Here is a 14,662-nt window from a genome sequence, read left to right on the forward strand (position 1 = left end):
GGTTATTATTATAGATGTCCACACTACTTAAAAAACTTGGTTTCGGCCTGGAGGGAGTTGTGTCACCAACATGATATTTTTTTCCTTATTTCTCTGAACTATTATATACTTGGCTTGGTTGGTGTCACGGACTCCGCAAATTTTGTATCCATTTTAAAAATAGTTCTAGGCTACCTAGACACCTGAAATTTTCAGGATAGCTTAGAACTAGCTAACAATGCAATATTTAACTGCTATAATACAGGGTGATTAATTATATAGTGGGGTGAAGATCTGTAGATCCGGTATAGTAATGTATAGCGATAAAACTTAATAACAAAAATTGTAGCGAACTTTGAGCTTTATATTACAAAATTAGTTAGAATATTAGAATGTTAGAATGTTCGATAACATAGTGGCAGACCAAACTTTTGTTTTTTTTTTAAATAGAACACCCTGTATTTTATTTTATATTCGAAATCTTTGTAACTTTTCGATTACAAAAATATAAAGGTTTGGTATATTATACGGGGTATTTACAAAGTTATAACCAATTTTCTATGAAAATCGTAACAAGTTTAACTACCTACATGTATAAATAAAAGCAAGCACAATTTCAATGGTTTATTGACGTCATATTTTTTTATTTATTGTCAAAATTTTCGTAAATGTGTGTTTTGCTAATTTTCTTTATATTGAATACAGGGTGAGTCAAAACGCAAGTACATTATTTTCTCAGTAATTTTAAATAGACTACACTGTATTTCATATCATTATCGAAAAGTACCATTACTATACTATAATTTTTGTATAACATTCCCTATGTGTAAATTTTTTAGTTTTCGAGATATTTTCATTTTCAGAGCAAAATTATTAATAATTACGGGTCTAAATCTTTCCAAATTTTAAGTAAACCATGGCTGAATAATTGTCTAAAACTTACAGTTTACGATTACTGATTATAAATCTGTAATCAAAGTTGGCTACAATTTTTGTTATTAACTTTTATTACTATCTATTACTTATAACGGATCTACAAAGCTTTACCCCACTGACCAATCACACTGTATGGATAAATCGATTTTTTTTTAATTTCAAACTATTTTAAAAATGTGACGAATGCAATGATATTTTAAAGTACGTTAATTAATCGATATCTACAAATTGATGGTGCCTCAGTGGCATTATACTGCACATCGAGAGGTCCCCAGTTGGAACACGGCTGTTGCGTATCTTTTTTTTTTTTAATTGTTTTAATAAATAATTAAAAGTTTATATACTTAAAATTATATATACCATTTTAAACAACCGTGGTATGATAAAAAATACTATTTTATACTAGTGTAATTTTTAGAATCATAATTAAAAATAACAGTTAATACATCCAATAAAAAATCATATTTTGTCATGTTGTGTCCTACATATGTACATGTACAATAACAAAACCTTGATATTATAAAATATTTATTTATGAAACAGTTCGTGAAGTATGCTTTTTGCGAACGCACCCAATATTTAGAGCACGAGCGACAACGGAGCGAGTGCTATAAATTGCGTAAGTTGTCAAAAAGCACTTCACGCACAGTTTCATACAATATTTTATCTACGATAAACAAATAAAAAAAGCTGTAACTCTTCGTCAATGGAATTCGTTTCTATTCTACAATTTTTAGAACTTTGACATTTAAAAATTCTAACTACTGTCGAACCACAAAACTGTTAAAACTTTTGTTGTAATTCATTGCTCATATTGTCATCACCATGACAACGCGAAAGTTAAGGATTGTCACCATGACAACTCGAAAGTTAAAAACAGTGCGAAAAAGTAAATCCCATTTAAAACACATTGTTACGTCACGCACACTTTAAATCCTTCACTCACTGCTATCTATAATGACAGTTTTCACAAACTAAAAACTTATACATAATACGACATAGAGAGTTACTTTATATAGTAATTTATTTACTCTATGTCATATTATGTATAAGTTTTTAGTTTGTGAAAACTGTCATTATAGATAGCAGTGCGTGAAGAGTTTAAAGTGTGCGTAAAGTAACAATGTATTTTAAATGGGATTTACTTTTTCGCGCACTTTCAATGGGTTTTTTGGCAAACTTTCATATAATCAAATATCCTTAACTTTCGCGTTGTCATGGTGATGACAATATCAGCAATGACTTACAACAAAATTTTTGACAGTTTTGTGGTTTGAAAGTAGTTAGGATTTTTAAATGTCAAAGTTCTAAAAATTGTAGAATAGAAATGAATTCCAGTGACGAAGAGTTACAGTTTTTATATTTGTTTATCGTAGATAAAATATTGTATGAAACTGTGCGTGAAGTACTTTTGCAAAAGCATACTTCACGAACTGTTTCATAAATAACTATTTTTATTAGAGTGTAATTTTTGGAATTTTAAGCATTTTATGGTTAAATCGTTTATCGTTAAATTATTTTATATTATTTCCTATAAATAATAAAAAGGTTTTATTATAAAAAAGTTCTTTTTTATAAAAGTGTAATTTTTAATCTAAACTCAATTTGTTTAAAACCTGGGTTTCCAAGGTTTTGTCAGTTTATAACTACAAAATAGTATAATTTGGATTACTAGTAGAAATGTACTATAAAAATATATTTTTTTACAATCTTTCACGTAATCAGATAAACCTTGTACCTGTCTTTTCTGGTTTCAAAGAGGCGTTGATTTCAATAAAAACATAGAGGTAGTTTATTTATTGTAAAATAATACTTTGAAAATATTATTAATTTTTTGATACATGTTTTTAGATCCGCTGGCTGAACCTGATAACAATGAAGAGTCTGAGGAAGAATACACTTTTTATACTCCGTTTAAATTTGAACCAGATCCACGCGGTCTTGGAAATTATTTGTTTAATAGAATGAAAAAACATAGACATCACATAGCACAAGTAGGTATACTACAGTCATCATCTGTTTGGATCTTGTGTTTTCAATTCCCGTTTTAGATTGTCAGCCCAACGTGTTGATGGACGACCTCTGCTTGTGTAGGCATCATCTCTTGCTCTTCATTTCAGTAGGTATCCGCTTTGTCCATCTGTTATCCGTCATTCGAGCAACTTTACCTGCCCAGTTTCACTTCAGTGTTGCTGTTCTCTCTACATCATTAGCCACTCCTGATCTTTGTCGTAGCTGGCAGTTTAGGATCTTATCTCGCAGTGAAACGCCCTTTTGAGCCGCATGGATCTTTTGTACTGTTCTCCTTGTTATGGTTAACGTTTCCGCTCTGCAATTCAACACTCACAATCTGATTAAATGTTTTTCTTTTTAAGACATATTGATATGTCGGACGAGTTGAAAAAGTGGTTCAACTTGCCGAAGGCTGCCCAATTTAGTCTTATACGATGGAGAAGCTCAACGGTTTGGTTATTTTTTCCTATACGGATCTCGTGACCTAGGCATTTATAGGTTATTACCCAGGCAACCAAATAACGTCTACAAAACGTTGAAAAAACGTCATAATTATCACCAAACGACGTCAGTTTATCACGTTTTTTAGACGTCTAAAATCACGTGAATATGTCCCACCATAATTCACGTCATTTTTATCACGTTTTAAATACGTGATATGAAAAACGTAGATTTTACGTCGATTTTGCGTCGTTTTTTAGATTTATTTTTCATTTTATGGTTTTAGAAATACACAATAATTAAATGGGCCCGCCGAATAACGTTGTAAGCGCCACATGGTTGGTTTTTGAGAAGTCAAAGAAACAGTTTTAATATTGTGATAATGTTGAGTATATACATTTTAAAGGTGAGTAATACAGTTTGTATTTTGTATTTAAAAACTGTATCACTAACACTTACAATGTATAAACTCACCATTATCACAATATTAAAACTTTTTCTTTGACTTCTCAAAAACAAACCATGTGGCGCTTACAAGGTTATTCTGCAGACCCATTCAATTATTCGTATGGGCATTGTTGGTATTGCAATTTTTTCATTTAAGTAAAACCAAATGGAAGGCTCGTTAAAATGCATAGAATTACAATATCCTCAATGCAACATATATAACATACATAGAATTTTCAATTTTTATATTATATTTACTGTGTCAAAACTGAAACAAGATATAAACTAATAAATCATTTATTAACAAATTAAACATTTAAGTCACAATTTAATAACAAACTTAAGTTTAAGCTATTGAAGTTATATAATATATATAATTATTATAATTATACCACACATTTAAAGGTACAATTCCGACAACGACTGCAGACGGCAGTTACAGTTGTGAACATGACAGACGGTCATTATTTTGTACTATTAATTTGCATAATTATTAGCAACTGACGTTCTGCCGGAAAGCAGTTGCAGTCAGATGTCGGAATCAGTCTCATACAGATAAACAGTGCAAAGTAGTTACGTCCGTAACACTGACAACTGCAACTGATGCTTGCAGTTGCCGTCTGCAGTCGTTGTCGGAATTGTACCTTTAGTCAGAAATGAATACATATAAATAAGACCCAATATATTGAATTTCAATTAAAACTATCTGCTTTATATTTATAAATTTTAAGGAAGAGGATTTAATGATAAAAAATAGGACAAAACTATAATAGTCTGTATTCTCACATATATTTCCATACTCTTATAATCCTCAAATTGATTTCAAATAATTATTACACATTTTTGCATACAAAAAGATCTACAGACACCTGAAAAATATATTTTTTTAATAAGGGACTTTCATGACGAAATTAAAATGATAAAAAGAATTTACACGTGATATCTGATAATACACACTTACTATCTGACAAACGAGTCCTGGCGGCTGACCTTGCCCGAAAATACACAGCGATAAATGCACAATACGACAAGGTCACGCGCCACGTCTCGCTTGTTCGATAGTAAAAGACTAATACATAAATACTCATGATTAAGAAGTGCATTATAATTAAAAATGAATAACCATTTTCATATCGCTGCAACATGAAGCCAAAGCCGTCTTATATTTCAGTTCGTTTAGAGAGCGCAACAAGCACTCTGACTGAACAGTTTCAAAACTCATTAATTTTTCATCAGAGAATGTACATAGCTGTAACATCTGTACATGCATTGGGTTCTTTTTCTTCTGTCTTGCTGTGGGCATACTCAGCTGCAAATAAGATTGCTGCAATATGGCTTCAAACTTCACTATTACCAGCCAGATACATACAATGTGCATTTGCTATGCCACTGGAACTGGCTATAACCCAAGCACCTAGTGGTTTCGCATTAGCTTTTTGGGAATGCTTCACCTAAAAAAAATATTTTATCTTTGTGGGAATGCTTCAACTACAAAAATTTATTTTTATTAGAGTATTTGCATTCTTTACAATGATTGAGAATATTTTAAAATCAGGCATTCATATAATATAATTTTAGAACAAACAATCATGACTGTTTATTATTCTCTTTTCTATCATAGCAATTATATGTCGTCGACCTAATCTGTAAACTGCATAACTTCATTTATCCAAATTTTACAGGAGACACAAAAAACTATTTCTCTAAATATGACTAATGTGAATACTACGTATCTCCCATTTTAAAAGATAGGATGCTAAAATGACAATATGTCTGGTTTCATACAGATATATAAACGTAAATAAATCTAATATTTAAAACCAATTTATCCAAAAGACCTTAATACTGTTATCCATATATTTCTTAATGGTGAATAAATAAAATAAAGGCATACCTTTCCAACAATAACTTTCAAAACAAATCCAGTTGTGAAGGATTTTATGTGCCTGAAGGCTTTTGTATGCTTTCATCTGCTGCTTAAATTAGTAACTGTGAGACTCTACCAGATATGTATAAATATGTATCTATAATAGCATTATAATAGTAATTGGTGGAATGTGCACTTTACTGTAAAATCCAATTCTGATGACTGAATTGTATATGGATCTAAATCTCCAATTATTTTCAGCTTCAATGAATATCTAAAACAATAAAAGAAATGTTATTGCTTGCAAAATTAATCATTATTGATAAATATCAGGGAAAATGAACAGTAAATAAAAATTATTTCGCCTACCTTTTTCTCCAACATTTGGAGTTTCCAATAATAATTTCCTTAAATAATCACTTTTCATTATGGTCAATTTATAAAATTCACAAATTACAAACAAAAGTTTAAAAAAATACATAAAACACAGCCAAAAAAATCCAAATGAATCCAAAATATGAAACGACGATACAAACATAACCTATAACCTTTGTTTTGTAACTTTTAAGCTTCTCCCAATTTCGTGACGTCAGCCGTCAGACTTCGGCTGTCTGAAATGAAAACGTATTTTAAACGTATTTTAACGTCATTAATTTTACGTATTTAAAATCACCTACAAAAGACGTCGGTATGACGTAATGTTCAACCACGTGTGTATATTCAACCAAAAACTGACGTTTCCTCGACGTTATTGACGTCTCTTGGTTGCCTGGGTACCTGGTCTTTGGATCAGGCAAAGATTTTCGCTGACTACAAGATTTGATATCATCTGGGTATTAGATATATTTATTTTAAATCCCCCTTTAAGTGAAGAAAAGTAGAGCTGATTTAACAGTTCTTTGGCTTCATCTATCATTAAACTATTAAATATCATCTGCAAACATCAGGTCGCTAAGCTTTTCTCCGTTTATGCATATGCATTGACTGTCGGTTAGTTTTCCCTTTTACATAATATATATTCCAAAAGAGTAGTGAACAATTTCGGTAATATGGTATCTCCCAGACGTATTCCACGTTTAGTCCAGGGTAATAAGGTTTTTCTCATGACACTCGAGCAGCCAGGGTACTGAAGCGTTTTTTCGAGAGGTAATACCTACAAGAGCAAATTGTAACTATTTCCTGCGTCGTAGGATCTGGCGGCCATTTTTATTTATAAATAATTAAATGTCAAAAAATGGCCTTTTACCCTTTTTTTTTCAAATCAATGGAAAACAGTGAAACTTATGGTTTTTTTAGTACAAATATCTTTGAGATTATGGAAAAAGCTTTACAATGACGTATTACAGAGTTTGATATACTCATTTATTGTTAATATAATTGCGAAAAAAGTTCGGAATTGCAAAAAAAATTAATTTCGCAATATCTATTGTAAAAATTAGTGTATAGCTTTGAAATTTTTGTCATATAAGGGTTCTTTGGTGCTTAATATGTGATAAAAATTCCAAAGCGATTCATTCAATTGTTTAAATTTTATTCAAATTGTTTATCCCAGAGAGCATTTTCTTTGCAATAACATAAGTCAGAAAAAAATGACGTTAGAACCATCCCACAATGTCAAATGAAATAGCATGAGCTATATTTTCAACTTTGTTTAAAAAAAGCGAATAAAAATGCATTTATTAGTAATAAATAATTATGCAAAAGTACCGTAAATCTTTCCTTATAAACTTTTTATTTTGTTATATAAGAAATTATATATTAGACCAGGGCGGATCTGTAAAAATATTAGTACATTTGGACGTTGAGAGGTGACTCAAATTTTTTTGCAGAAATTGCTTGAAAATAACTAAAATAATATTATTTGAGTTATCCTCCCTCTCAAAAAGGTCCGGAACATTGTTTAAATAATCAAAATGTCAAAAAATGAAGGAAAAATTCGATTTTTTTCTTCGTTTTTTGATTATAACTTTAAAAGTATTCATTTCCGAGAAAAGTTGTACTGATATAAAAGTTGCATAATTAAATTTCCTACAATATAGAATTGGTTATAAATTTAAAACATAGTCACCCTTGTTGCAAAATAGCAATAATTGCGAAAAAACTATATAAAAACAAGTATTCGCATTTTACGTTTTTTCAACCATTTATGCTACACTTAGACCTTCATATTTCACTCAGAAAAAGTTTATGATACAGTAAAATAATACTGTAAATTTCATTAAGATCGGTTTAATAGATTTTGCAAAATAAATTGTGCAATCCAGCTTTCGCAAAAAAAATTTGTTTTTTCAAAATGTTACAGGACTGAAAATAAAGCAGAGAGCAAGTTGAATTTTTTTTTTTGCGTATAGAAGTTTACTGTACCTTTTATTTGAAATTTGCAAAATTAAAATCGATTAACTGCCACGGCGTCAGGAATTTTTTTTAAATAAACATTAATTATTGGTGCTACGCGCAGGACAGCGGATAGTTTGCTCTGATTGGGCATTTCAATGACCTTTAATAATGATTGATACATTTTAATTTTTATTACATTTCGATATAAATAAATAAATTTGTTTATTTGCAAAATAAAAACACAGACTATATCCTTTGAAATAACACTTTTTTTAGCAAGAACTTTCTTTGTTCATATATTTTAACTTAGAGAATAAAAGTTTATTATTTTTAAACATATGCAATTGTTTAAACAATACTTCACAAACAATAATAAAATTAGTTTGACTTTTGTGGAATTAAAATATTAAAATACAACAAAATATAGAGTAAGAAAATAATATATTAGATAAAGATTAGAAGAAATTTTGGTGGAAATCAACTTGTGTGAATCGAACACCGCTGTCCTGCGCGTAGCACCAAAAATTAAGGTTTATTTAAAAAATTTCCTGACGCCGTGGTAATTATTCGATTTTAATTTTGCAAATTGCAGATGAAAGGTACAGTACACTTCTATAAGCAAAAAAAAAATTCAACTTACTAGCTACTGTATTTTCAGTCCTGCAACATTTTTAAAAAATGAATTTTTTTTGCGAAAGCTGGATTGCAAAATTTATTTTGCAAAATCTATTAAACCGATCTTAATGAAATTTACAGTTTTGTTTCACTATATCATAATATTTTTCTGAGTAAAATATGAAGGTCCTAAGTATAGCATAAATGGTTGAAAAACGTAAAATGCCAATACTTGTTTTTGTATGTTTTTTTTTCGCAAGTATTGCTATTTTGCAACAAGGGTGACTATTTTTTAAATTTTTAACCAATTCTATATTGTAGGAAATTTAATTACGCAACATTTATGTCAGTAAAACTTTTCTCAGAAATGAACAGTTTTAAAGTTATAATCAAAAAACCAATAAAAAAATCGAATTTTTCCTTCATATTTTGACATTTTGATTATTTAAACAATGTTCCGGACCATTTTGAGTGGGAGGATAACTCACATATTATTATTTGAGTTATTTTCAAGCAATTTCTGCAAAAAAATTTGAGTCACCTCTCAACGTCCATCTCAAAACAGATGAGCCCTGGACTATATATTTATTACAATTTTTTATCAATTATGATATAAATAACATTACTTGGTAGTTGTGCACTTAAAACTGGGTAAAAGAGTTAATTTTTTTGGAAAAAGTTATCCAAAAAGTTTATAAGGAAAGATTTACGATACTTTTGCATAATTATTTATTACTAATAAATGCATTTTTTATTCGCTTTTTTAAATTAAGTTGAAAACATAGCTCTTCTATTCGACACCTGTGGAATTGTTCTAACGTCATTTTTTTCTGACTTATGTTATTGCAAAAAAATGCTCTCTGAGATAAACAATTCGAATAAAATTTAAATAATTGAATGAATCGCTTTGAAATTTTTATCACATATTAAGCACCAAAGAGCCCTTATTTGACAAAAATTTCAAACCTGTATACTAATTTTTACAACAGTTATTGCGAAAATAATTTTTTTTGCAATTCCGACTTTTTTCGCAATTATATTAACAATAAATGAGTATATCAAACTTTGTAATATGTCATTTTAAAGCTTTTTCCATAATCTCAAAGATATTTGTACTAAAAAAATCATAAGTTTCACTGTTTTCCATTGATTTGAAAAAAATAGGGAAAAATGCCATTTTTGACAGTTAATTGTTTATAAATAAAAATGGTAGCCAGATCCTACGCAGGAAACAGTTACAATTTGTTCCTATAGGTATTAATTGTCGAAAAAACGCTTCAGTACCCTGGCTGCTGAAGTGTCACGAACAGGGTATATTTTTGTCTTATTATTGTATCGGATATTTCTGAGTTTGACGATTACCCACTCTAACACTATCTGTTGCGTTTTGGTCAACACGGCATTCTATCAAGGCTTCCAATATTTTTATTGAAATATGGTGTCAAAGGCATTTTCCTGATCTACAAAGATTAAAGCTAGTGGTTTATTGTATACAGTACATTATTCTATAAGATTTTTTATTACCATTAGGTGATAGTTTGTTCCGTAGTCTTTTCTAAAACCTGCCTGTTTTATGGGCTGATAAAATTTCAATTTATTTTCGAATCGTTTCGTAAAATTATTTTTGTAAATAGTTTATAAATTTTGAAAGTAGACTTATGAGTCTATAGTTTCTGAGACCGTAGCATCGGCATTTTTACGAAGTAGGTTAACTTCTGCGTTATGCCACTGAATTGGTGTACTGCATCCTGTAGACCTGTCATAATTTTTTCTAGTCACTTTCAAGGCATCTGCCATTATTTCATCGCTCCCGGGGGACTTATTATTTTTCATTACTTGCACTGACTTTCAAACTTCATTGGATGTTATGTCAGGTAAAATTTCAGATAATTATCTTTGGTTTTGATTCATTCCGGAGACGTTGCTAGTCTTTTTTATAGTTGGCATAGAGTTCTTTGTATACAGTGTATAGTATGGTACCATTAATATGGTTACTCTAATTTGCAACACACCAATTAGTTGTTATGAAATTTATCATCATTCATCCTACACTTGTCCACTGCTGAATGTAGGCCTCCCGTAGTTCACCCCACAAATTCCTCTCCTGAACAGCGTGCATCCAATTTTGACATATCCGCTTCAGGTCATCTGTCCATCTTGTTGGTGGCCGTCCTCTGCTCCGAAAGGCGTCCTGTCTGGGTCTCCACTCGATAATACTTTTTGTCCATATGCCGTCCTTCGTTCGCGCGATATGCCATGCCCAGTTCTATTTCAAGGTCGATATTCTTTTGATTGCATTGGTTACTCCTGATCTACGGCGCAATTCTGTGTTGGTTATTCGGTCTCTTAGGGTTAATCCCAACATGGACCGTTCCATTGCCCTCTGTGTTGTTCTAATTTTGTTTGCGGACGTCTTAGTGAGCGTTGGCGTTTCCGCACCATAGGTTAGAACCTTAAGCATACATTGATCAAAGACCTTTCTCTTTAAGCAGATGGGAATTGCTAATTTGAAAACGTCTCTTAGCTTTCCATAAGCCGCCCAAATCAACCCTATTCTACGTATTAATTCATTGATCTGGTTGTCTCTATCTATCTATCTAATCAGCCCTAAACATCCATCCTTGGATATAGGCCTCCTCTTCCTTCTTCCATGCCTCTCTATCTTGGGCAATTTGCATCCATTTTGACCCAGTGTGTTTCTTCAGGTCATCTGACCATCGCATCTGTGGCCTTCCCCTTTTTCGTTTGTGGTTCCATGGTCTCCAATGTATTACCATCTTAGTCCATCTTTCATCCTTCTGCCGTAGGGTGTGTCCGGCGAACTTCCATTTAAGCTTTGCTACTTGGGTAGAGACGTCTTTCACTTTTGTTTTTTTTTACGGATCCATTCGTTTCTTTTCCTGTCTGATAATTTAATGTTCAGCATTTGTCTTTCCATGGCTCTTTCCGTCTTTGCTATTTTTTCCATATTCTCTTTTGTAAACGTCCATGTCCGAGAGCCATATATTAAAACAGGGAGTATACATTGATTGAAGACTTTTGTTTTTAGGTATTGCGGGTATTTTCTGTTCTTTAGAATATAAGATAGTTTTCCGAATGATGCCCAGGACAACCTTATTCTTCTCTTTGTTTCTTCGGTCTGATTTTGTCCTAGTGATTTGTCCTAGATATATATATTCTTTTACTTGTTCTATTCGTGTTTGTGCCACTGTAATTACTAGTTCTTCTTGTTGATTGGTCATGGTTTTTGTTTTACTGTAATTCATCTTCAGTCCTATCTTTGTCGATTCTCTATCTAGTTCTTCCATCATTCTTTGTAATTCTTCACTTCTTTCTGCTATTAATACAATATCATCAGCATATCGTAAGTGATTCAGATATTGCCCGTTTATGTTTATACCCAAACCATCCCAGTGCAGTTGTTTGAACACATCTTCTAGCGCTTGGTTGAATAGCTTGGGCGAGATGGTATCTCCTTGTCTTACTCCTCGGTTTATTTTAATAGGCTCCGTCTGTTTCATTAGCTTGATAGTTGTTGTTGCCTTATCATATATATTTGTAATTAAGTCGGTATATCTGTAGTCTATTCTGCTGTTTTGTAGGGAATTCTTTACTGCCCAGTGTTCCACACTATCAAATGCTTTTTCGAAGTCAATAAATGCCATATATAGCGGGATATGATATTCGTTAGCTTTTTCGATTAATATCTTCATCGTTAAAAGGTGGTCACTTGTACTGAAGCTTTTTCTAAATCCGGCTTGTTCTCTTGCCTGGTATCCATCTAATTTAGTTGTTAATCTGTTTGTTAATATCTTGGTTAATAGTTTGTACATCACATTTAGTAAAGTTATGGGTCTGTAATTCTTTAGATCCTTTTAATCTCCTTTCTTAAATAGTAACAATGTTACTGCTTCGTTCCAAGTGTTGGGTATTTGTTTTGTCATTAATGTTTTATTCATAAGTGTGTACAAAACTTCTCTAGTTGTTTTCCCACCATTTTTTAGCATTTCTACAGTTATCCCGTCTTTTTCTGGCGATTTATTATTCTTCATCTCCTTGAGTGCTCTTTTTATCTCATTTTTACTGATTTCTGGTTGTAAGTCGGAATTGACATTTTTTATTTTTATTTGTAATTGCTTAAGGATTTCTTGTGTTGGTTTCTGTTTTGTATTGTAGAGGTTTTTATAATATTCTTGTGTTATTTGTATAATTTCTTCTATATTATTGGTCTCTATGCCTTCTTTGTTCTTTATACTCTTAATCTGTATGCTTCCAAGCTGTGGTTTTAAGCACTTCATATTTTTATTTTGTTCAATGGTTTTTTCTATTTTTTCTTCCTGTACTCTCCTTTGACTTTCCTTGATGTTCCTTCTGATAGCTTTGTTTACCTCTTTGTAATCTACTGTGTTTCTCTTATCTTGTTATATTAATGTTTTTCTTTTGCTCATGAGGTTTTTTGTTTCCTGGGATATATAGTTTTCCTTTTTTATTCTTGTTTGTGCTACCTCTTTTCCCGCCTTTGCTAATGTATCGGTTAATAGCTGATTTATTTTATCGATATTTTTGTTTTCCAAATCTCTAGTGGCCGGTATACTTTCCTTTATTTTTTGTTTATATTCCTCTTTTGCTTTCTTAAGTTTTCTCATATCTAGTTTCGATCTATTTTCCATTTTCTTTTTTGTTTCGAATTGGCTATTAATGCTGAGTTTGGCTCTGACAAGTCTATGATCACTACCGGTTGAGAAACGATTCAGCACTGTAACATCTTTGATGATGGCTTTTTTTGTTGTAAGGATGTAATCTATTTCGTTTTTAGTATTGCCGTTGGGACTTATCCATGTCCATTTTCTTTGCGGTTTTTTGTTAAAAAACGAGTTCATAGCAAAAAGTTGTTTTTCCTCCAAGTAGTTCATTAATGTATGTCCTCTATTATTTCTTTCGCCGTATCCATATTGTCCTATTCTGTGTTCGTCTTCGTCTATTCTTACCCCTAATTTGGCATTGAAGTCTCCAATTATTAGCGTCAATTTAGTTTTATTTTCTTCCACAGCGAGTGTTATTTCTTCGTAGAAGTTTTCAATATCTTCATCTTTATATGTGCTTGTTGGTGCGTATACCTGTATAATTTTCAACGACGTTCTTTTTAATTTAAGCATAATGTAGGCTACTCTGTCTGATATACCTTTGGTGGATTGTATGTATCTAACGATTCTCTTGTTTATTATAAAACCAACTCCGTTGTTGGTGTTATCTTCATTACCTTTGTAGTAAAGCATGTTTCCAGAGTTTAATAGTATTTTTTGTTCTCCTTTTCTTCTTATCTCTGACAGACCGATGACATCCCATTGTATATGAGTTAGTTCTTCTTCTAATTTGTGGAGTTTAGTGTCTTCATTCATGGATCTGATGTTATATGTACCTACATTTAGTTTAGTCGAATGTTTGCCTCCCCCAGAATCCTTGAGGCGGACCGGTTTGTCGGTGTGGGACTGTGAGTTGTTATCTCTACCCACCTGGGGTAATATTCCGTTTGTTTTGTGATTCGACATGTTTTTCTTTGAAGAGGGTTTTTTGACATTAAAACGCCACGCTTGTCAGGCGGGTTGGCGAGTTTTCATTCAGCCGCCCATTCTGGGTCAGACGCTGTTGTCAGCCGCTCATTCTGAGTCAGACGCTGCGCTGTTTTGATTCCATACAAACCCTAAAGGTTTGTCCCTAAGGTTGTCTCTACTTAAACGAATTTCGTGCCCCAGATATTTGTATGGTGATATCTGTTCTATACTTGTAACAGTTTTGGCTAAATAGTGTCTCCCTCAGGAAGTCCACGATGAATGTTGAACTTGTGTGTATCTTCATGGAGTCTGACGCATGCCATAGCATTATCGTAGATATTTTTGATGACAGTTGTGCAGCGGTGATCTATTCGGCATTATTTTAAAGCTTCCAGCATTTTCTGGTGGTTTACTGTGTCAAATGCTTTCTTATAATCCACAAATATTAAGACGAGTGGTTTGCCTCTATACATTT

The 14,662-nt window shown here is 31.8% G+C and overlaps 1 protein-coding gene across 1 annotated transcript in view; it reads left to right on the forward strand.

Annotated features, from left to right (window-relative positions):
• LOC126892160 (uncharacterized) overlaps nucleotides 1-14,662 on the forward strand; it is an 87,709-nt gene that overhangs the window by 10,128 nt on the left and 62,919 nt on the right. The window contains exon 2 of the mRNA XM_050661632.1: nucleotides 2,767-2,909. Within this exon, the coding sequence (XP_050517589.1) occupies nucleotides 2,767-2,909 (143 nt within the window). The remainder of the gene's footprint in view (nucleotides 1-2,766; nucleotides 2,910-14,662) is intronic.

This window comes from Diabrotica virgifera, chromosome 9 (genome assembly GCF_917563875.1).
Source record: "Diabrotica virgifera virgifera chromosome 9, PGI_DIABVI_V3a".
Taxonomy (NCBI): Eukaryota; Metazoa; Arthropoda; class Insecta; order Coleoptera; family Chrysomelidae; genus Diabrotica; species Diabrotica virgifera.